This window comes from Berghia stephanieae, chromosome 11, assembly GCF_034508935.2.
Source record: "Berghia stephanieae isolate SIO BIC M18660-M18661 chromosome 11, UCSD_Bste_1.3, whole genome shotgun sequence".
Taxonomy (NCBI): domain Eukaryota; kingdom Metazoa; phylum Mollusca; class Gastropoda; order Nudibranchia; family Aeolidiidae; genus Berghia; species Berghia stephanieae.
This window is the reverse complement of record NC_088370.1, coordinates 17,439,913-17,464,800: the sequence shown is the minus strand read 5'-3', so window position 1 is coordinate 17,464,800 and position 24,888 is coordinate 17,439,913. Positions and strand designations below refer to the sequence as shown.

Genomic DNA, 24,888 nt, shown 5'->3' with positions numbered 1-24,888 from the left:
GAGGATAAGCTGGAGGAAAAGAAGAACAAATAAAAGCATACTGGAAGAGCTGGAAGTCAGGCCAGAGCTATTGAATGTAATTTAATGAAAAGGAGAAAATTCAGTATTTTTGGTCATATATGCTAAAACCTTTGCACGCTAATGAAAGATGTGGTACAGGGGAAAATGGGAAATCCTGGGCCTAGTTATATAAAATAACATCCTAGAATAGACAGATATGAATGGAAGAGAATTATATGATTATGATACCGTCAACAGACGAAGGGAATGGGCAGACTTTTTTCATCGCAGAGTGCGGGCAGCCAACGTCAATAAGGACGATTCTCGATAATCATCATCATCATCATCAATGGTTTGTAAATTTCTATTCTAGATGGGGATGCTGTATTTTGATTGGCTCTATTTCTGGGGGTGTGTCATGTCAGGCGGAGCCTAATTTAGGAGTTCTCCGAAATGTTCCATCCATCGATTTCTCTATTCTATTTCTCTTCAGTCAGAGGTTGACCGTTTCTATCTTTTACACTCCATGCCTGTGCCATTTAATTTACTGAAAGAGTTTTGGTGATAATGTCCTTTTTTAAAAAGTCTCTTTTGCCAGCTGCTTCTTCTGCATTAGTAGGTAAGTGACTGAAGTATGTCCTTTGTCTTTCCTTGACTTCTCTTGACATTTTTTCTTTACAATGTTGTATTCATTTTTTGGATCTTTCTTTTCTTCATTATTCTGACACTGATTTATTTCCAGTTTAAGCATTTTCCTTTCAACAACAAGATCCCAGATTTTATTTTAAAGCCAAACTTTGTCATTTCTTGATTTTATTTACCAAGAGTTTCTTTACATGCTTCTTTCCAGGTGTTTTCAGACAAGTCCAGTGTTCTTCAAGGCTTGTGTCTTTGACAGGAACTTCTAAAAGCTCGAATTTATTTCGTAAGCATGCTAAATGTGTTCTTGTTGTATTGTTCTTTAAGATTTTGGGTATGAATTTGTGGTGAGGTGGCTCGCAATTTTCGTTTTATGCCCCTAGGGTTCAGTTTCCAAGTTTCCAAAAGAAGGCTACGTCAGCATCAGATAATAAGTCATTAACACTGTTAGGCGTCAGATTTGTACTAACTCTTACAATATCAGTCACTCATTCACTCATTCATTTCGAGAGGGGTAATTTGTGCTAGATGCCTTACCCAAGGATACAACGTCTGAACCAGAATTTTCTATGATCACTTTTTTTTTACCTATCCAGGCACTGACCACGTTTAACATCGCTTGAATTTTCTGACAGGGACGAGACACCGTACCACTAAGCCAAAGAGCCCCTTGCTTATGGGTCAGGAGGAATAAGCTTGGAATTGGGGAGTGTTTATAAAATTATGGTTACTTACTAATATAATAACAATAATGATAATAATAATAATAATAATAATAATAATAATAAAAATAATAATAATAAAAATAATAATAACAATAATAATGATAATAATGATGATGATGATTATAATAATAATAATAATAATAATAATAATAATAATAATAATAATAATAATAATAATAATAATAATAATAATAATAATAATAATAATTATAATAATAATAATAATAATAACAATAATAATAATGATGATGATGATGATGATGATGATGATGATGATGATGATGATGATGATGATGATAATAATAATAATAATAATAATAATAATAATAATAATAAATAATAATAATAAAATAATAATAAAAATAATAATAACAATAATAATGATAATAATGATGATGATGATTATAATAATAATAATAATAATAATAATAATAATAATAATAATAATAATAATAATAACAATAATAATGATGATGATGATGATGATGATGATGATGATGATGATGATGATGATGATAATGATGATGATGATGATGATGATGATGATAATAATAATAATAATATTAAGAATCAAATACTAATAACAATATAGGTTAATAGTCAAGAGAGGTAATCTTTATTTGGTTACAGCAATTTGTTAATATCTCTCTCTCTCTCTCTCTCTCTCTCTCTCTCTCTCTCTCTCTCTCTCTCTCTCTCTCTCTCTCTCTATCTATCTTACACACACAGACACAACAAGCACCCACACTCACACAAACCTACACACACAAACACACACACATAAATAATCATAAACACATCTTCATAAATAATTACACATCAAATGTGACACACAATGTCCTATACTCTCCACACCCCGCTCCACATCCATATCGGGACAAGTATTAGAAAATAATTTCTTTACCAAAGCGAAATCTTGGTGTTCTAAAAAGGACCTCAAGCTCTCTCTTTTCATCTTAACTCCTTTTAACTTGAACGAATCACAAAAGTCTATCGTCTTTCCGTTGATAAAAATTACATTGAAGGACACCCATCTACCTTTTTCTACTACTATTTCAATATTTTTAATACAGTTATCTCCCTTATGTAAAATAGATGACACATCAATTTTGATAGAGAATTTCGGCGTCTTCCCGTAAATCCAGTCCCATGATTGAAGTCGATCGTCGATGGCTGACACTCCAGGGAACATCTTCTCATTCATAGGGTTCACACATAAGTCAGTTTTCGCTATCTGAAAACACCAATGTTATTATTGATAAAAGGTTTATGTCTTGTTGAAGACATAATTTATTGACATTATGAAATAAGTTGATAGTAGAGCGATTTTACAAGTGTGGTGATTGAAGGAAGGAGAGGAGGAGGAGGAGGTGAAGGAGGAGGAGGAGGAGGTGGAGGAGGAGGAGGAGGTGGAGGAGGAGGAGGAGGAGGAGGAGCTGAAGAAGAAGAAGAAGAAGAAGAAGAAGAAGAAGAAGAAGAAGAAGAAGAAGAAGAAGAAGAAGAAGAAGAAGAAGAAGAAGAAGAAGAAGAAGAAGAAGAAAAAGTAGAAAAAGAAGAAGAAAAAGAAAAAGTAATTTCACAATTTACTAACACACACACACACACACACACACATACATCAGTAACTCACTTCCCAAAAAATCATCAACAATAGTGTCCACCATAAATTCATTAGACAAGCTTGGCTCCAGGGACTGGAGCTCGGACACTCTTGAGACATCCGCGCTTATTGGACACAAAATGAATTCCATTTTAAACACTTCACACACATATGCACATGTATATATGTATATATATATATATATATATATATATATATATATATATATATATATATATATATATATATATATATATATATATACAAACATACAATTACCAAAGATTCCCTATCCAAGAATTCCCCAACGATAGTGTCCACCACAGTTTCCCATAGTCAAACAAGGCTCACTGGACTGTTACTGTTGGATTTGGACGGTTGCTTGGACCATCTTGGATTATCGGCTCTCAATGGACAATATGCACATAAACAAACACATGCACACACACACATGTTCTGACACACTTATTTACCGAACACTCTTTTCCCAAGAATTCCCCAACAATGGCGTCCACCATAAGGTCCATAGTCAAACTAGGCTCACTAGACTGTAGGTTTTGGACGGGAGCTGGGACACTTTTGGTAGACCGACTCTCAATGAAAACCCCATTGGTTTCCTGAGGAAAAAAAAATATTAAAACATTGTAAAATGGATAATAATTGGAGTAAAGTATGTTTCCATTACAAAGAAAAAAAAATATGTACATACAATATCTTCAATGTTCTCCTTTTATTCCTCTCCCTCCTCCTCCTCCTACTACTACTACAACTACTGCTTCTGCACAACAACAACAACTACTACTTCTACTACAACAAGTAAGTAAACTTTATTTGGTTAACCAGTGTATTGGAATTGATCGCATTTGAATTATCCATAGTGTGATTAAAATAACAAAAAGAGAATACAGATTCCTCAAAAAATATTTTTGATTTATCCAAAATTTTGACCTAGCCATTTTTGGTTTAACTTTAACTGTTGTTCCCTGTAGTACTAGTAGTAAAAGCTAAATCTACTGTTTATTTTATTATTTGCTAGCATTGCCATTTACCTACTTGTGTATGTGGAGTGTCTTCTCCACTGCTTTTCAATGGTGAGACTAGACATGCCGAGAGTTTTGACCGGTCCACACTGTGTAGAACAGTGAAATGATGGTAACTTTTGTTTCTGGTCAGCTTTGCCGCAGTGCCGGATATCTGGATAAAATAAGACAATGGATCCGAATAAAGCTTCTATTTTAATATTGAATGCAGCAAGGGGAAAAATGAATTGTATTTGAATTTATTTATTTATTTATTTTTTTAAAGCGCTTTGAGGTTTCAACGAAAGGCGTAATATAAATATACTTATTATTATTATTATTAATATTAGTTTTCTGAGGTTATATGATCAGAGAGATGAATGGCGTAACATGATCACCGATGTCAGGCACATACTTGGTACTTGAAGAAGAAGTGTTCACATATCTAAGGTACACAACCAGTGACAAACACAGTCCCCTATTATTATTATTATTATTATTATTATTATTATTATTATTATTATTATTATTATTTATTATTATTATTATTACTATTATTATTATTACTACTACTACTACTATTATTATTATCATTATTATTATTATCATTATTCCATTTTATTCATTACCGTGCAATGACAAATTAAGTGTCAAGAGATTAGATCCGTATCAACACATGGATGGCAAGCAAAAGCGTCACTTTCTTTAAGCATGGCACATTAAACATTTCTGGTTAACTGTAGATACGGAACACAATTTTTACATTCAAATTCAAAAAGATTAGAATCATAAAATTTTTCACTTTTATAAAAGTTTGAGTTAAGAAATATCATTCATTTTCCTTATCACAACATATAAATTTGACGACCATAATTTAATGAATTAGACTTCAATTCAATTGTCAGCATGTGGTTTACACCAATATAAAAACCATGTTGAGTCGATGGGTCACAAATATTTTTGAACAGCCCCATGCTCAATTTTCCTTAGTTACCCCGCTGGGTACAGTGATGTGTTTTTTTTCGAGATTCCACCAAAACTATGGAAATTTGTTATGTATCCGTGTTTGTGTGTGCCTTTGAGATGTGGGTATACAAAAGAATTCTGAGAGTACCATGGACCATAAAGAAATCAAACATTCTGGTTCTTATTGATGCAGGCCAAATGTCGAGAAAACTGTTGGCAGAAGTTAAAATGAGAAAACTGACTTATTATGGACATATTCAGAGACACATTACCATCCAAAAATCAGTGCTAGAAGGAAAGGCACGGGGCAAACCAAGGAAGTCCTGGATAGGAAATGTGGAGGCAACAACTGGCAAAAAGATGATCAACTGCTTGGTAATGGCCCTTGAGTGTGAAGAATGGCGTTCCGTAATATTCAACCTCTGTAGGGAGACGGAACTTCTGTAAGGTATCCGTGTTTTATGTGAAAATCAAATTGAAAAAAGATTGGGACAGATACAAAGAATAAAAAGGAAAATGAAAGGGACTAAAGAAATAGTTGGGTAAAGATGAAGGTTCGTAACATGCAAGTTGTATGTGGGTTGAAGTGAACCTGAAAACAAATCGTACCTTTTTTATCAAGACAAAAAACAGCAGCAATACAAATTGAGCTTCTTTATGAAGCCAGAGTTTTATACCTGTCACTGATCACCTGGTGAAAATGGTCACATGTAACAGAATAACTGACCTATCACATCAACTGATTTTATGGCAGGGTGGAATAGGAAGTGATTCGGTAGCTAGATCATTTAAATATGGTGGAAAGTATTTGGCAATAGACTAGTATCCTATCTAAAGGATAGCAAGTAATTGCTATTGTACATTGCAAGATAAAGAAACTGGGATAAACTTCAGCTCCATGGGTCAAAAGCTCAGGACTAGTTTTTTAAAACTCAATTCTCATATTCTTGGCTAAAAATTAAAGTTTTCAGCATCTTAATCACCCATATCAGTTTGAGTTGATAAGTAATTAAACATAAAGAAAGCCATTTACTGAAGATATGTGTTCGGAATAATTATAATACATCATATCGACAGTATTTGCCGAAAAAAATCGTTCCTTTTACTTTTATTTTGTGAGTTTCCATTATGATATTATGCTTGTTTACCTTATGCATTCCATCAAGAATGATGTCGTCTCTATCATTGATAGAAAGGTCAAGTTTCCATCGTGATGTCAAAGCTCTGACAACCAGTTCCAGATTTTTTCTTCGGTCATAGCGAGATCTATCCGTCAAAAATGATAAATTCAAATTTCCCATGTCGTGGTAAACAGTTCCGCCTCCGCTTGATCTGCAATTCAAGAAAAAAAAAATCATGAGATATTAGGATAGTAATGATAAAAGGCTCGTTTCGTTTCGAGGTCCAGTGATAGGAGACTCAGCTTACAAACTGTAGTTCAATGGTTTGAATCCTGTGTGGGCAAATGCAAAGTTGATTTCTTTGAAAAGGTTCTTCACTCATACTTTTTCACCATACTCGGATATACAAAGATGATGATGAATATAATAATAATAATAATAATAATATAAATAATAATAATAATAATAATAATAATAATAATAATAATAATAAATAATAATATAATATATAAAATAATAATATATAATAATAAATAACAATAATAATGATAATAATAATATAAAATTGATGTTCAGTTTAATCAACCTAATCATCTTCAAAGCTTACAATATACATGAAGATAATAGTTTTCAAATAATAAAATAGATACATTGCTAACATAGTAAATATCTCTCAAAAGACTAAAAGAACACAAACAAAAAACAACAAAAATAAAAAAAAACAAATTAGAAACCTTCGAGCAAGTTGGATAGCCTTTTCTTCCAGTAAGGGAACATTTGCTTCTATCCAGGGGTTTTGGTGTTTGCCAATGACAACACATGGATTGCTTCGCCAAACCAACAACACATCAGTTTGTGATAGGTCACAGCACTCATAAATCCACTCCTCCAAAGCTAGATTTTCAAAGATGTTATTTGATAGAGAACGATATACAATTTTGTTTGCTGCATGCTGTGCCTCAGTTGAAATCATGGGATAGTACCCCAACGTATCCGAAACCAGCTTTAAGCTTTTTCTACACAATAAAGGCATCAGTGTCTTATGCACAGAACAGAAAATCCTTCTCTTGAAAGGGAAAGCCATGATCTAAAGAAAAAGAACAAAAACAATAAATAAATTTTGAAAATAAAATACAAAGCAGCAACGAAAATCTCGAACACAAAAAATCTCAATTCCTTGTTTTAATCTCTCTATTTTCACAGTACTGGCAAGACGCATTTCTCGAACTGTATAAGAGGCAGACATGGACTTTCACTTTCGAGTTCTTTGTGTGTCTGAGTGGAGGGAGGGGGTGTGAGAAGTATGTTTGACCAGTGTTTTATGCATGTTATACTTCACCCTATCTAATGTGTACTAGTATCAGTGGGAGACTAGCGAGGCAGTGATGACATAGCCTGTTACTGTTATGTATTAAAATACAAAATGTGATTGGGGTTGGGGAAGGAGGGTTGAGAAGATATACGCAAGAGAGATAAGCAAGGAGTGCTAGTAACTAGTAATTCAATTCATTCATTCATCCCATGATCTGATGATTGTCAGGGGGATACATGGGGTACAGCTCTCACCACTTTCAGCCATTCTTCTCTATTGTTGGCCTTCTCCAATAGTTCTTCCATCTTCATTCCTTGATATTATTGTCCATCCAAACTTTCCTTTGTCTTCATCTTCTTCTTCCTCATTCAAGGGTGCCCTTCATCACCGTTCTGCACAAACCTTCATGCCTCACATTGTGACCAAATCATGACAGTTTCCTCCTTCTAACTGTGGCGATGATCAAGTGTTATGATTCTGTCTTCCATGTATCCTTTCGGTGGACTTGTATAGCTCGGTGATTAGATAGTGGATTTGTAGATAAAGACGTCAAGTACTTAGTGTGTAATCAACAATGCGACGTGCTGACTTTGTCATTTATTATATAACACCAAAAGGGGAACATTATTCCACCTGTTATTGAATGAAATAAGACTGAATAAATGCTAAACATTCTTATAATGAAACCTTACTGAAACCACCCCCAATCCCTCACATTCTTCATATTCTTTGTAAAATACTCCACACGGAAATCACGAACAAATAGGCCTGGTCCCAATTTGTTTAAAATTTCTGTGCTACACTGTAAATAAAATTCCCTTTATTTATCCCCAAAGGAAAATTTGTCTTTGGAGTCTATTCCAAGGTAAGACTGGAAAAACCCAGGCATCAGCCGCAGTGCAGTGCCGCAAGATGAGCTAGGGCGAGTTGACTTGCTCCATATCACGCAGTTCAATGGGTTATAAAAAAATAAAGTTATAAATCATTACAAGGTTGAAATATATAAATTTAATATTCAAATTTTTAAAATAGGTCAACACGTCAATACTATAATCGAGATACATCAATTGACCTGATACAGACAAGCTCTCAATAAAGTTGAGAGGAGCAAAGTATTCATAAAAGCCTCACATTTTTTATTCCATTAAAATTAAAATGAGTGATTTTCTTTTTGCACATAACACATTAAAATAAAGCAGATATGGACGCAGAAAAATCAACCTTGTCAAGATCAATTAAAAGATGGACAATAAATATTTTAAAGGAAACTTTGGATTAAACAGATTTGACAAAGTTGTCTGAGTCTCAGTGATTGAATCTCATATGAAACTAGGGGCAATTAAATTATTTTAGAAAGGCGGTATACCATTTCGAACCCAATCCAGAATCACAAGAAGGTAGTGTTCCTGTCTGTCATATTTCAGTACCATCAGTTGTACATGCAAAGCTTTTTGCTAGAGTTCAAGAAGATTTTAATTTTAATTGTTGAAATATGGTTTTATCGTTTCGCGTATTTGTTTGTGTGTGTGTGTGTTTGATTTCCTGCTCCTGTGAATGTGTTTCTTTGTCTTGGACATCTGCAACCTGTTTTCAATTTTATTTAACTGTTTTGTGTTGTTTTGTATTATTGTTTTTTTTTTGCCTATTGGAATGTTTCTGTTTTTTTTTGTTTGGAAATTAGACAATGACTTTAAAAAAATATTATTGTAACATTCATGTACAAGCAAACATACACAACACATACACATACATACATACACACACACACACACACACACACACACACACACACACACACATATACCACACAAATACGCGAAACGATAACAAAATCATATTCCAATAATTCAAATTGTCTTGAACTCAAGCAAAAAGGGAAGGGCTTCCGTAGTTTCACAGCAAGCCTATAGAGGAGATTTTTAAAAATATATTATGGGGGGATGATTGATCCAGAGACCAGAGGCAGAGGCCGTGGTCCAATGCCAATGAGGGTGCTGACAGCTCAATTGGTAGCGCGTTCGTTTCACATGTAAAGGCAAAGAGATCAAGACCGATCTCTGGTGGTTTCAGTTGAGCTGGTGCCCCCCCCCCCTTTTTTTTAAAATTTTTTTTCTCCTTGTCCATTTCCATCCACATTGGTCGGATAGCTGAGTCTGTTACTGTTAGATCTGGCAGAAAGTACATTGAAATTGAATTGCGATTGAGTTTTGAACTTGAAATTTGAACTAGATGAAAATGATTAGAGTCTGATTCAGATGAGTCAGAGTCATATGTCATTTGCTGGCAAGGCAATAGCAATGGAATGGGCAAAACACACGCATATCAATAATAATAAAACGATAATAAACAATACTGAATACTGAAAAATAAAATTCAACATCACTGAATTACAAACTATCAACTAGCTATCTACTATTTTGTTCTGCACGAGAACTATCCTGGTGACTTAAATGCCAAAAGATCAGTTCTTCACGTGCCGTAACCCCATGCATCTTAATTCCATAATAATTATAATTCTACAACATCAAACCATATTATCTAACACGAACAACAAAGTCAACAAAGACAAAAACACAAAAATAAGGTTGAAGAACCCTACTTTTACTTTCGATTTTATACTAAGATTGCCTTTTACTTTCTTTTTAATTACAGACACTTCACCGCAGCTTCAGTGACTCAATGTAGAAAATATAAACGGTAGACATGATCATGATTTTAAAACTTCAATTTAGTAATGACGTGATCTTTAATGCTTAAATTATTCAATGGCAAAAGTGACACAGTCCTTTCATAGTAAAAGTCAGGCCCTTAAAAGTATTTAATTTCGTTTAGATAAGTTATCAATTCATGTTTATAAATGTTCTCTTTTTAATCACTTCAAATTGATCAATCAAATCGATGGGTAAAGATATTGATATGACCATTGCCGCAGTTCATTTTCTTCTGCTAATACATCATTTCTTCTTGGGGCAATTAACATTTTTTGGATAGGTAATGCGTGTAATATTTAACAGTTTTATTCCTTTTAAGTCAGGGTGAATTAAGAGTGAAAGTGAAAGCAGTATCGATATATTTTGGAATTTATATTCCGATTCGATTCCCTTGTCAATCCGTCAGTCACATGATCAGCGAAGAAAAACATGGTGAGTCCTATTTTTTGTTTTCGTTCTGCATATTTCATGATTTTTCTTATTTACATTGTACTCCTTTCGTTTTTGTCCTTACGTGTGAGTAGTTGTCAATATTTGTGTGTGCCGCCTACCACACAGATTGGGTTCTATTCTCGGTACCGGCCGTTACAATATATTATAGTAATAATATAGGCGTGTGTAGTGTAGTGTGTACAAATCGGGTCCAGTCAGTCAGCAGTCAGTGCAGTCACGTTCACGATTCACAACCTACAATTTGCACTTGGCACTGACAACTGAATGAAGTCACGATACAGACACGGACATACAAACAAGTGTCCGTTCTACACATTCTGGAATTGAGGGATCTTTGCAATTTGTAACAATCTGGTGTTGCCCAGTTGTAGTTGTAAATTAATCTGCTGACGTTTGCTTCAATTCAATTAGGGCTTGGGATTTGGTGTTTTTGTTTTTTCATTGATTGCCAATTTCTCAGTGAATACACATCAATCAACAAGAGTACTAAATATTAATACCAATAATTATAATGTCTTGGCACAGAGAAGTTGTGATACTCTCCTTTCATCATAGACAATTAGAAACAAGTTATTCATTCAGTAATGAATCAATGAAGATTTAAAACTAAAACGTGTGCTGTTATACTACTGTTGTTAGTTCACTTTTACTGAGTTACTGTTATTAGTGTTAACAGGAGAGGAAAACAAAGAAAATAGAGAGCTCAACTCTATTTCATCAAATAATCAGGAATCCCGATAAAGTGATTAACATGGGCACATTCATCCTTTTCTTCTTTTTTTTTTTTTTTTGAAAATTGATTGAAGTGAATAACAAAGTTGATTCCACTTTTTGGTCTCAAATTCCTCTTTATGTATTTCAATTCCTCTTTGGTGCTATTGGGGATAGGAGCCTCTGCTCCTGTTTCACGAACTGTACTATCTACATATGTGTAGTCGTTTACATCATGAACTGGAGATCGCGGAGGTGTGTGTGTTGGATCCGCGATCTCTAGTAGTCGGTGAGAGAGAGAGCTCTAGTAATGAATGACCTGAGTTGGATACTATTTTTTGGGGGATCGTGGATAGCTCATACGGTAGAGTCAAGCTCTCATCGGCCAGGCGGAGTTGTCGTACCAATAACGTCATGGGTTCAAACCCCCATCGCCGCTGCGAAAAATTTTTATTCTCTATTGTCTTCTGGCACTTTTCTGCTCCCTTCATCTCTTGTTGTTGCCTGCTCCTCTCACTTTTCTGAACTGGAGATCCTGACATGTGGATTGGAGTTTGGTGCTGGTTGTTAATTTTTGCATCACCTTGTCTTTTCAACATTTATTTCGAGACCAGCATTTTGGCTGTTTCTGTCCACTTTAAATTGCATGTCTTGAATGCGACGGCTCACTAAAGCAGTGTCATGTGCAAACTCTAAATCTTCCAACGTTTTGCAGAAGTTCCATTGTATTCCATGCTCTGGGTTTGCAAATGCTTCCCTTGTCATCCTAGTCAAGCAAATCTTCATCGCTACAACTACTTTTAAACCCCTACCTCCGCCTCCACATGATCATGAGTACTACTACTACTACTACTACTACAACTGTCGTCAAGACTTCATCATCGCTTCCACAGCTACCTCAAGCACCATCACGTTGTTTTCACTACCACTACTACTACAACCACCACCACATCATTTTCACTACCACTACTTCTACAACCACCACCACATCATCATCACTACTACTACTATATAACCACAATCACATCATCATCACCTACTATCCTATTACCACAATCACATTCATCATTTACCACCACCTACAACACATTACCATCTACTACAACCACTCACAACCAATCATCATGACCACTACATCATCACTATTACTATTACCACATCCACCCTTACCATGTGTGGCTATGTGGTCTAGTGGTATGACACTCGCTTTTGGATCGGAAGGTCCTGGGTTCGAGCTCGCTCGGCGCATAGTTGAGTTCTTGGATAAGGCTCTTTACTCACATTATCTTACTGTACTCAGGTGTAAAATGAGTACCTGGCCGTTAACAGCTTTGTCTTTGTTCGAAAAATTATAATATCGGCTAACAGGCTTTATGTCCCGTCCTACATGTTATATGTTGCTGTTGACCAGGGAACCCATGTAAAGCGCTTTGAGCATATTTTAGTGGATATTGTGCCATATAAAAGCTCATTTTTACCACGTCATTACTACCACTACTATAACCACCACCTCATCTTCACTACCACTGCTACTGCAACCACCACCACCACATCATCATCACTGTCATTACTACTCTACAACCCCCACCGTTAGGTTTTGGAGCTTTATTTACTCAATTTGAAGCAATGGGTTTTCAGATGGAATTTGATGTGTGTTTACATATTGAATCATTCTAAACTGATAAGATTTTGTATGCGGAACTGTCTGTTTTGACTTTGAACTTTCTGTGGCGTCTCTACATTATTGTTATGTCTTACTTTTTTTCTGTTTCATTTATTATTGTGGTACTTTGGAATCGGACAGAGTGTGCTTATAAATGATTCTGATTTTATTGTTTAATTTTTTGTGCTAAGTCGACACATCACTGAGGTCCAATTAGTCACTATATGTTTCACCTCTGAGTTTCTATAGATGGATTATTAGGTATATATGTGAGACACTGCCATTGACTCATTTACTTATTTTTAGTTTTTATCTATTTTTTTCCTCCCTTCATTGATCTTTTAAAAAATCAATCTTAGTGACATTAATTACCTTACCATACTGGCCGAGTTTCGTCTCCCTACAGAGATTGAATGTCATGGAACGCCATTCTTCACGCTCAAGGGCCATTACCGAGCAGTCGATTAGCTTTTTGCCATTTGTTGCCTCCACATTTCCTATCCAGGACTTCCTAGTGACATTATGATTTTAAAATCTTTTGGAATATATGAAAATCAAGGTACTGAATTATAGGGAAAACCCAATGACATGGCTTCATTTGGATTATAATTTTTCAGCCTAAAGTGAGGTGTTTACATGAAATTGCCCAAGACTATTTAATGTTTTCTCTTTCATATTGCAAAAACATTACTCCATAAAGTTTGGCTCTGCGGATTAAGAAGCTTGTAGTTAATAATTTCTTACCATATCTAACAGTTGACTGAGTAGACTCATCTTTATGTGAGCTTCAATTTCTCTCCACAGGTTCTGACTGTTCTAGAAAATTTAGTTAAAAATAAAGTCTACTGGTTTTGTTTCTTGTTAAACTTTTTGGTTGCTGGTTCGCTATCGTTTCCTACCTCCTCTTCTTTTTTTCTTTTTCTCTTGCTTTCTGCCCTTCCTCTTCTTCTTTGCCTTGAAAGTTGTTCTCACTCTGCAATTTTAGCTCTTCCCTTCTTAAGTCTATCTTCAGTATCGTATCCATGCATATCCTTTTGCATCCTAACAATACGACTTGTGTCATGGCACCCACTCATCTTCCTATCCCCCTCCCCCAGGCCACTACAGAACCCTGCCTTTTGTTTTTGCTCTAGATTTTATGATCCACCTGCTCTCGCGCAGGCGTTTATTAACAGAATAAGTATGTTTCTTGCAAGGGGGTTGGTAGAATAAGTGGGTCTGGTTAAGGGTTAACATCTACAGAACATTTCGATAGTTTTACAAAGTCGTATTAAGTGTGATTCAACATTTCAAAACCTTACTTAATAATTGAGTGTGGTTATTAACAGGATTCATTTGGATGAACATGCTTCTAAAAGGGGTAAATTTATACGGAATAAAAGTCTTGTTTTGTGTCCGGATGTGCTTTATAGTTATAAGTGGAGACCATTGTATTTCCAAATATTCTATTTCATTATTACTCACACGATAGATGTGAAGATGTGTGGCTCGGTAGCTCAGCTATGCAATGTCTCCTCTGGTCACAAAACTTAAACATGGTCAGTGGTCAGATTGGTGACATAGATTGTGGAAAGACTCTTCCCAATTTTGCATCCTTGGGTAAGGATTTTTACACACATTGCCCCACTCAACTTGGATGTGAATGAGTACCTATAGGCTACAGACAATCACGGATATTGGAAGGGCCTTAGTAAAAAACAGATGCCTAACAGGTGAATGAAGGAATAAATGAAATCGTTTGAAGCACATTGAGGTTGGCAATTGATGGATACTCGATTATTATAAATGTTCACAGAAGAAAAAGCGATTTGCATTTATTTAAACAGTCTAAGAGTGTAGATGACTTCAAATCTGGAATGAGTTTCAATTATTTTGCATTGACGGCGTACATTGTTTGAGACGACATAAAGAAGTAGAAATGTCTTCATATCCCATTAACAAACAAGTGAGAAAGTTGTCCAGATCGAGGTCTTCACCTCAAAGTCGTCAGAGTAGGGGTGAATTTCAGGTTGCAAACTGGATTGTAAATAGTCTTCAGGTAGGTGATATTGCTTGTGATCAACTTAAAATATATTGGTTTGTAGGTTGTTTTTTGTTTGTTTGTTTGTTTTTTTTTGGCATGTATGCTTGACTTTATGTAGTATTTTTAAATTATTTTTTTTTAAATGATGCAATGGTATTTTGCGTATTAAATTTACTCTTTGGCACTATATCTCTGACTGTAGTTCTTCTGAAAAGTAAGGAATAGGGGTTGTAATGTAAGATGTCATAATAACGATCGTCCATGAATGTGTTCATTTGAATAGCTGGTGACTGCATATTTCGACGTCACCTGTAGTTCATTAATTCCGGGCATCCATACAAATCTGGCATGTCTCTGGAAAATGCAAAGCCAAAGTATGGTAGCCCTCGGAGCTAAACTTTCGAATTCGTGCTAATGCAGTTAAACAGTTGTTGTAGCCGTGTATTTGATTTGTATGACTAGATAAATTTTCTCTCTCTCTCTCTCTCTCTCTCTCTCTCTCTCTCTCTCTCTCTCTCTCTCTCTCTCTCCCCCCTCTCCCCCCCTCCTCTCTCTCCCCCCCTCTCTTCTCTCCCCTCCCCCCCTCTCTCTCTCTCCCCTCCTCCTCTCTCCTCCCTTCTCTCCTCCCTCCTCTCCCTCTCTCTCCTCCTCCCCCTCTCTCTCTCTCCCCTCTCCCCTCTCTCTCCTCCCCTCTCTCCCCCTCTCTCTCTCCCCCCCCTCTCTCTCCTCTCCCCTCTCTCTCTCTCCCTCTCTCTCTCTCTCTCTCTCTCTCTCTCTCTCTCTCTCTCTCTCTCTCTCTCTCTCTCTCTCTCTCTCATAAAATCAATCTTCACGACTGTTTGCTTCGTTTAAAACACCAAAATGAAGCTTAATGGGATCTTACGTTATGGTCTTGATATCAAGACTAGCGTAGAGTGGAGAAAAATAGCAACGCTTCTATCTTCATGTTGTGTTATTAGATTCCTCTGTTATAGAGAGATAATATTATATTATAATTACTAAGGATGATCAACTAAGTAAAATAAAAATGTACCTATATTTTACTGTTTAGTAAAGATGAATTTGTCTCGTGTATAAACTGCATTACCAAATAAGCACAAGGTTTCAATAACAAAGAAACTGCAGCCTGCTTTGTAAAGACAATAAAAAAAATTAATAATAATAAATACTTTCATGCCTTTTGGTCAAAGGTTAATTATAATCTTTTGAAGTAGTGATATGTCTTGAGTAATATTGTAAGCCTTAAAATCATGTTAATGATAAGACAATATTCAATATTTTAGCCAAAAAATTTATTGATATCTCTTATGATGCGAGCGGATATGCACTTGTCGTTACAATTTATTTTAATGATGATACTTAATATTACGTAACTATGATATTCTTTGATTTTGTTTGACATTGACCGATTCACTTTCCTCTTTTCTTTTTTTTTTTTTGTGACACTTTGCCGTTATCATCACTGGAGAATTTACTATGTTTACCAATAGTAGTGGTAGTGGTAGGAGAATGAGGAAGAAGATGTCAAGTAGTAATATTATTAAGGGTACTTGTTGTTTTCGTTGATCAGGGACCCCTTGTAAAGCGCTTTGAGTGCGTTTAGTGGATATTGTCCTATATTAATGATCTAGTTTTTGTTAGGAAATTTGGAAGCAGTGTGTACAGCCTATTCTTAATGATTCTCTCTCCTCTCTGGTGTGTGTGTGTGCTGTGGTTAAATTTGAATATATGAAACTCAGACCTTCCTTGCCCTGAAGGTAGAAGTAGAATGTTTCAAACACAATTGGTTGATCACTACTGTGACTCACAGTGTGAGTTTCCGACCTTTCTCCCTATGCCTATGTGTTTGTATAGTTAGAATTGCATGGCTGCGGGGTATGTGGTCATAATAGGTGAAATGCGCGCTGACTTAGTTTAGTTTATTGTATTCTTTATGGAGAGAGAGAGGGAGAGAGAGAGAGGGGGGGGGGGAAGGGAGGGAGGGAGAGGGGGGGGGGGGGCAGGACATTGTGTTGCGTTGTCTAATTTCTGCATGTACAGACTGTAAACTCGCAAACACGAGATGTTATCAATAATTATGTTGACTGGCGCTGATACTAATAAACGACCTTACGAGTTGCAATTGCCGTATAAGCATTTATTATTATTATTATTTTGTTTTAGTTTAGGCTGGTTTGAGTGCATCCAGGGCCTGGGGCTTCTCCTCGTATGTAGATTTTATGTGTACTTTTGTCCTAAATTGTACACGATGTGTTTGGGGTTAGGGAAAAAAGTTCACTGGTATAAATTCGCACGCGTGGGTCCATTTTCAATCCTAAATGCATTCGATTTTATTATTATTATTAATTTTATTTTATTTTATTTTGTTTTGTTTTTTTTTAGCTGATATGATTATTTTTGTATGTCTCGTCATACATGTTTGTGTTGTTGTTGGCTAGGACACCTTGCAAATCCCTTGAAGCAAATTATTATTATTATTATTATTATTATTATTATTATTATTATTATTATTATTATTATTATTATTATTACCCGATTCCCTTAATCCCCGTTTACTGAAAGAAGTGGCCTTTGAAATATCACAGCCGCTATCAACAATATATAATAAGTCTCTTGAATCTGGTACCTTACCCATTGAATGGAAACAAGCCAATGTTACTGCCATTCATAAAAAGGGAAGCAAACTAGATGCTGCAAACTATAGGCCCATCAGCTTAACATGCATACTCTGTAAGGTTATGGAGTCTATCTTGAAAGACCGAATAATGGACTTTCTTGAAAGTCATACGATGCTAAACGATAACCAGCATGGTTTTAGATCAAAGAGATCATGCATTACTCAACTTTTACAGGTGATGGAGGATTTTACCAAGTTAATTGATCGTGATCAATGCATTGATGTTGTTTATCTTGATTTCCGCAAGGCTTTTGATTCTGTACCTCATGAGAGATTATTCATTAAACTAAAAACATATGGATTTAAAGGGAATATCTTTAACTGGATTAAAGACTTTCTTAATAATCGAATACAAAGGGTCATTGTCAATGGTGTGGGGTCGGATTTTAAGAATGTAATTAGCGGTGTACCCCAAGGAAGCGTATTGGGACCACTTTTATTTCTTTTATATATAAATGATTTACCATGTGGCATAAATTCAGCCTGCAAACTGTTTGCAGACGATACAAAGATCTATAGTACAACTGAACATCATAACATTCTACAAAATGATATATTTTCACTTTTCAAATGGTCTACAACATGGCATTTGGATTTTAATGTTTCGAAATGTAAAGTATTACATATAGGAAAAAATAATCCATGTCATAATTATTTTACCGATACTTCTATGTCAAATCTACTTTCCGTTGTGCCTTATGAAAAGGATGTGGGAGTTACTTTTGATTCACATTTGAATTTTGATTTACATATTGATAATTGTGTAAGCCGTGCAAACAAAATGATGGGAATAATATATAGAACCTTTATAAGTCTGGATAAAACCACATTTTTATATTTGTATAAATCGCTCGTTCGACCAATTCTAGAATACGGAAATTGCATCTGGAGCCCATTATATAAAAGACAATCTATTAGTATTGAAAGTGTACAGAGGAGAGCTACCAAAAAAATTTATACAATACAGTATTTATCTTATAAGGAAAGGTTAGAATTTCTTGACTTACCCAGTTTGAAATATAGAAGAATTCGTGGGGATTTAATTCAGGTTTATAGATTGGTACATGGTCTGGATAGGATAGACTTTTCTGATTTTTTTTCATATTCTAATATTACTTTTACTAGAGGGACAAGTTTAAGATTTTTGTCTCTAGATGCAAAACAAACATAAGACAAAACTGGTTCGGTATTCGTATTGTTCAGAAATGGAACAGTTTGAAATTTGAAACAAAGAATGCAAAATCTATGGATTATTTCAAGGTGTTAGTAGACAGGGAATTATATGATGGGAGATTTATATATGACGAATAATACTTGTTTGCTCTGCTGTTGACATGGCTTTCAATCTTGTATGTATATATTATGCATTATTATATTATTATGGTTATCTTCTATACGCGTGTGTATGTGTGTGTGTGTGTGTGTGTGTGTGTGTGTGTGTGTGTGTGTGGTTGTGTGTGCGCTTTGCATGTCAAGGTTAAAGATATATGTTTGTACACCACATGAGTACATTTAAGTTGAAATACTATCTTTACCACGTGTATCGTTATTGTAATATTTAATCAATAGATTTATGGCATTACTAATTAATATTAAGGGCATTCAAAGGATCTTATCCTATTTTGCCCTATACCACATGTTATGTTATTATTATTATTATTTGATATAGCGCCGTTGTGCTTTCAGTGGATACTGCGCTATATATAAAAGCTCTAATGTATTACTTTTTACAGTCCGTAATTATGGCAGATTTGTAATACTTTGCCTTTTGTAACAGTCGCTCTACTCAGCTCTAGGCCAGTCTTGGATTTCGATACGGGTTGGGTTGTTGAATATAGAGAATGTAAATGTTGCTGCTCGAAGCTAGTAGAAATAAATAACAATGTGAAATTGAATGTGAGCCTCGATTTAATATACGAAAACAGATAAAATGGACGTAAGATTCATCTTAACAACGCCACCACCACATTATCTCATTCGTCTGTAGTGTTTCATTGATACAGGGGAAACCCGAAACGTCCATTTTATGTTTTCGTAATTTGAATTATCGATGCTTACATTCAATTTCACATTGTTGTTGAATATAGACAACGTGGGATTGGGTTCGTAACAATGCGTACCTTATCATGAAAGAAGCCTTACGGCTTGTATTCATCAAATGCTGCATGCATTTTACACCACTGCTCATCCTAGGACCGAAAAAAAAAAATGGATGACTTGCGTGCTCAGGAGGCGTCCGTGATTATTTTAGTGGTATGTTTTGGAAAGGCCATCCATGCCTTCGGGCAAAGCAAGACGACGTGTTACAAAGAGAGCTGGGTGCCCAGTACGTTTTCGCTCCTTTTAACCCTCCAGCCATCGATGTCTGTCAGAAGGACAATGGGCGCTTACGTGAATACTATTGAGGCTATTTATTTTGACACTTCAATTCATTAATCCCCCGTTTTCAAGTTGCACAAGCAGTCGCTGTCCCTCTCCCCCTCTCACCCTTCCTATTTTTTTTAATGCTCTCTCTCTCTCTCTCTCTCTCTCTCTCTCTCTCTCTCTCTCTCTCTCTCTCTCTCTCTCTCTCTCTCTCTCTCTCTCTCTCTTCACCGTGTGTTTGATTTGTATTTGAATTTCTCATTGTGGTCGTCTTTACACGTTGTGGTCAGTCGTGTCAAATGTGTATGAGTATGTGTTTACTGAGTGCTCTCGTTGTTGCATTTTCACTCCTAAGGTTTGGATTATAACACATCACCTTGGCTCTTGAATATTTGGATTATACTTTTCTTATCCGCACCAATTCTGTGTTCATTTGACCCTAACACATTGATTACTGATACCGTGTGGTTACTTAAATATTCGATTTTACGTGTGTGTGTTTTGGTCGGAGTTTATGGCAATAGCAAAAAAAAAAAAAAAATTGATTTGGATTTTGAATGGAAATATAGATAATTTCGGACACATTATATTGACTTGAGGAGCAAATTTTGTGACATTTTCAATGTGACACATCGTGGTGTGTTATACATTCACCAACAATTCAGTGTCCAGAAACGTATAATTTGCATCGCATTTTATCTTCTTTTTTTGGTGTATAGTGTGATATAAACATTGTTTGACTCTCTGATTGAAGTGTGTTAATAACAAATGACAAGCAATGCTTAGTACTTTCGTGTATATTTTCATAGTCTCAACTACAATCCTCCACCTTTTCTTTTGTTGAGCAGAGAAACAACGGCATAGATTTACATCGTGTATATTACCTGTCGTTTTTCGGTGTGCCTTTCCAAGTTTCTGATTTGATGATGGTCATTCTAATTCCGTTACCCTTGGATTTCAAGGTTGCCTCTAATAAGAATCGGAAGGTTGTAGAAAATGATGCCCGTGTGAACGATCCAAGTACTGGTCGTCTGATTCCAACGCCGCCTTCTGCTCAAAGTCAAAGTCGGCAGCACGAAAGCAACCTCAAAATAACAATGGAAGCTGATACACCACCGCGTAGTAATCTGCGCCCATCGTCAGAACCGGCTCAATCTTCGAGGAATCTTCCAACAGGGCACAGTCGTCTTTCCAACTTGCCTATTTCCATCGCGCGTCCTCGCACCGCCACGTCTCCCATACCCATTCCAGGCGCACTCAGTTCTCAATCTTCTGAGGAACAAGAGCCCATAAGCCGTGGGAAACCTGCAAGAGAGAGTTTCCTTTCCTCGTTTGTTGAGGAGGGAGATTTCCGACGTGCCGTTGATGCGTTTCACAGTATTCAGCGTTCAGATGGCATGGGAGGAGAGGGGTGGAAGGATGTTGAGGATAAGGAGGAAGTTGAAAATAGAGAGGAAGACCGGAAGAATGGAGAAGAAAATTGTGGAAGAAGAGGGGAAGCTGACGAAAGTCAAGATTGCAAAGTTCCAAGTCTTAAACCCGTGAGTGATGAAAATTTCAAGGCAGAGGGAAGGCTGAATGATGGCTATGGAGAAGTCACGAGACGAAGTCTGAGGACCAAAGGGAAATTCAATGGAGTTAAATCAGAAAAGGAGCGAATGGATGGATGCCCGACAGAGGCGAAAAATGTTGATCAGAAAGACGATAGGGCCAATTGTAGTAGTGAAGAGATTACTGAAGGTGTTGGTGGACTTATGGCGATGGAAAAATCAAAAGAAGAGGAGAATAAACAGGCGGGTGAGTTAAGAGAGCAGAAGTGCGCGACGGAGGAGGAAAATGTTGATGATAAAGGGGAAGAATGTGGTATTTTATTTCAACTTAATCGTGCATGGCGGATGAGAAATCTTGGGAGTGGGCGGGACGTTGGTGAATCAGCATCAGGTGGAAAGGAGGCCAATTGTAGTAGTGAAGAGATTACTGAAAGTGTTAATGGACAGCTGACGATGAGAAAATCAAAAGAAGAGAAGGAAAATAGACCGACGGATGAGTTAAGGGAGCTAAAAGAGGCCGAGAAAGTGTGGAGTGTCGAGAAAGAAGAGGGCCAGGAAATGGAGGAGACGATAGACAGTAGTAAGAAGGGAGATAGTGTCGGAAATGAAAGAAAACACGATTACAGCAACAATGAGAATGGAGTAGTTGAAAGAAACGGTGATGATATTTTGTCCAAACTTAACCGTGCGTGGCTGGGGTGGACTCATAGTAAAGGCGACATGGCAGAAACATTTTCTAACGGAGACGCTAAATCGTGTCTTGGAAACAGGCAGAGTTGTGATTATTCTAACGATGAATCAAGATTTATGAAATTTGATTATAATGGGAATGACTTGGGAGAAACAAAAAATACGGATAGGGTGATGGAGGGCGAAAGCAAAGAATGGACATGTGATTTTGATAAGACGACAAAGGACGAAGAAGCTTTAGATGACAGTGGATTTGGTTTGGGTGAAAATAAAGAGAAGAAAAACGGCCGTAAAATTCCTACTCAACTTCGTCGTGTTTGGAGGATGCTGAATCTTAGGGTCACTGTGGTAGAATCATCCCCCGTTGTGGATGGTAAATCTTGTAGAGGCGATGATGTTGTGGCTGAAAGCACTGTGTGTGATGATAGATGTAGTTGTCATCCATGTGCTGTTAAGCAGGCTGATGATCAAAGGCGAGAACAAACCCACGACGGTATTGATGGTGAGGAGGGTCATACTTCTATCAGAACTACGACTTTTGTCATTGGCGGCTATGATGATAGTGATTGTGTAGAGGTTGAAAGGAATGAAGATTGTGAGGAGGTCGATGTAATCATCGGTGATAGTGAAGTGGGAGAAAAGTCTGATGGCATACATGGCTGTGATGACCGCGAAGAAAAACGATTTGAAAGTAACTGCGATGCTGACGGAGAGGAGGAAGAGGAATGTGATGATGAAGAGGATGAAGAGAAATGTGATGATGAGGAGGACGACGACGATGATGATCATGACGAGAACGATGACGATGATGATCATGACGCGGATGAAGAGGAATATGACGCTGATCAAGAGCAGCAGCAGGAGGAGTATGAGGATGAGGAGGAGGAGAATGATGATAATGACCAGGAAGAGGAATATGATGTTAAGGATGAGGAAAAAGAGTGTGATGATAAGGATGAGGTGGGGGAGTTTAATTGTGATGATGATGACAATGGAGAGGAACAAGACATAACGTCAGAAGAGTGTTCATCAAGAGAAAATGAAGGTAATGACATGTACAGTCCTTCACATAGCATCGTCGGAGACATCGCTACCGACAGTAATAGCGACGTCAACAGTAGCAGCTGTGAAGATGTAAGCGACATCAGCCACCTCAGCAGTAGCAGCAGAGCCAACCCGTCTTCTTACATACGCGAATCTGAAATCGTTCCTCGCGGTGTTGACCTTTCCTTCTTCAGGTTTCTCTTCAGGATCTCGTGGGAATACAAAAATCGCGTCATTCCAAAGGGATGCAGAAGACGAAATATTGTTCGTCACTGCTGCGGTTCGCCGTCTCAATGTCGCGGGAAGAGCCTGCTCTGTGGAAGAATCGTCCCCACAAATTGTCGATTTCCTGGTAGTATGTCACTCCGGCATTCTCGTTTGTTGACGCGTGAAGAACTGTACTCGGACGCTGTAAAAGAAGGTAGAGCGAGAAGGGCGCTACAACCCGCTTATTTTACCATCGATGGCAGGAGAATGCAAACGTATTTCCGGCCTGGAAAGAAGTCTGGTGATTTGGACAAGACTGACTCAAGTGGTAATGGTGCTTCGAACAGATTCGTTTACAGCCACGATGAAGACGAGACTGACTCAAGTGCTAATAAAGGTGCTTCGGACATATTCATTTATAGCCACGATAAAGACGAGACTGACTCAAGTGTTGATGGTGCTTCGAACAGATTCATTTACAGCCATGATGAAGACAAGACTGACTCAAGTGTTAATGGTGCTTCGAACAGATTCATTTACAGCCACGATGAAGACGAGACTGACTCAAGTGTTAATGGTGCTTCGGACATATGCATTTACAGTCACGATGAAGACGAGACTGACTCAGGTGTTAATGGTGCTTCGAACAGGACCATTTATAATCCTGAAGTTGAAGACAAAAGTGACTCCATTACTAACGGTGTCTCTAACAGGATAGTTAATATTGGCCACTCTGTCGAAGACAATAATGACTCAATTGCTAAAAGTGAATCTGCCAGTCTTATTTATAACCTTGTTGTTGAAGAAAATAATGACTCAATTGCTAAAGATGCTTCTACCTGTCTCGTTAATAGCGATTCTGTAATAAACAAAAATGACTCAATTGCTAAAGGTGCTTCTACCAGTCTCGTTAATAGCGATTCTGTAATAAACAAAAATGACTCAATTGCTAAAGATGCTTCTACCAGTCTCGTTAATAGCGATTCTGTAATAAACAAAAATGACTCAATTGCTAAAGATGCTTCTACCTGTCTCGTTAATAGCGATTCTGTAATAAACAAAAATGACTCAATTGCTAAAGGTGCTTCTACTAGTCTCGAATATAGCCATGCTGTTGAAGGTGGTGATTATGATGATGATGAGGAGGAGGTCGAAAATGAGCAAGAAGGCAAAATACCCGAAATCAAACAAGAAGCTAAAAGCTGGACAATGTCTTCTCATCCCGTTCTATTATTTACAACTTTTGCTATGATTGTGTATGTTTCACTGCCCCTTTTCTCTCGGGTAAATGCGTTAAAACTTTCCGGTGATATTCAAATGTGATTTGGTGAAGGATAGACGAGATGGAAATTGCTTAGTTCTTTTAGACTGAAATATATCTTCTCCTGTGAGCAGCTGTGGTAGATCCGCGCT

At 36.7% G+C, this 24,888-nt stretch overlaps 2 protein-coding genes across 3 annotated transcripts in view; one reads left to right on the top strand and one right to left on the bottom strand.

Annotated features, from left to right (window-relative positions):
- Nucleotides 1-1,953: 1,953 nt before the first annotated feature.
- On the bottom strand, nucleotides 1,954-9,951 carry LOC144956933 (lipoyl amidotransferase LIPT1, mitochondrial-like). Its single transcript, XM_078887766.1, has 7 exons — nucleotides 9,932-9,951; nucleotides 6,805-7,157; nucleotides 6,098-6,281; nucleotides 5,222-5,371; nucleotides 4,018-4,158; nucleotides 3,438-3,581; nucleotides 1,954-2,598 (listed from the first exon to the last, which is right to left on the bottom strand). Exons 2-7 carry the CDS (start codon nucleotides 7,152-7,154, stop codon nucleotides 2,167-2,169), a joined length of 1,401 nt encoding a protein of 466 aa, XP_078743892.1. The 5' UTR covers nucleotides 7,155-7,157; nucleotides 9,932-9,951; the 3' UTR covers nucleotides 1,954-2,166.
- A 518-nt stretch (nucleotides 9,952-10,469) lies between these two features.
- Nucleotides 10,470-24,888, top strand: part of LOC144956719 (uncharacterized) — a 31,026-nt gene continuing 16,607 nt past the window's right edge. Inside the window, exon 1 of one of the 2 annotated variants that reach the window (XM_078887395.1) lies at nucleotides 10,470-10,525. In XM_078887395.1, the coding sequence (XP_078743521.1) occupies nucleotides 10,523-10,525 (3 nt within the window). In that variant the 5' untranslated portion in view covers nucleotides 10,470-10,522. The remainder of the gene's footprint in view (nucleotides 10,526-24,888) is intronic. The other variant, XM_078887396.1, reaches the window with a different exon arrangement.

Coding starts and splice junctions, on each gene's coding strand:
- LOC144956933 (XM_078887766.1), bottom strand. CDS start 7,154: ATGGCTTTCCCTTTCAAGAGAAGGATTTTCTGTTCTGTGCATAAGACA. Junction 5,372..6,097: donor TTCTTGATGGAATGCATAAG/GTAAACAAGCAT, acceptor GTCTCCCTACAG/AGGTTGAATATTACGGAACG. Junction 4,159..5,221: donor CTAGCACTGATTTTTGGATG/GTAATGTGTCTC, acceptor TATTTTATCCAG/ATATCCGGCACTGCGGCAAA.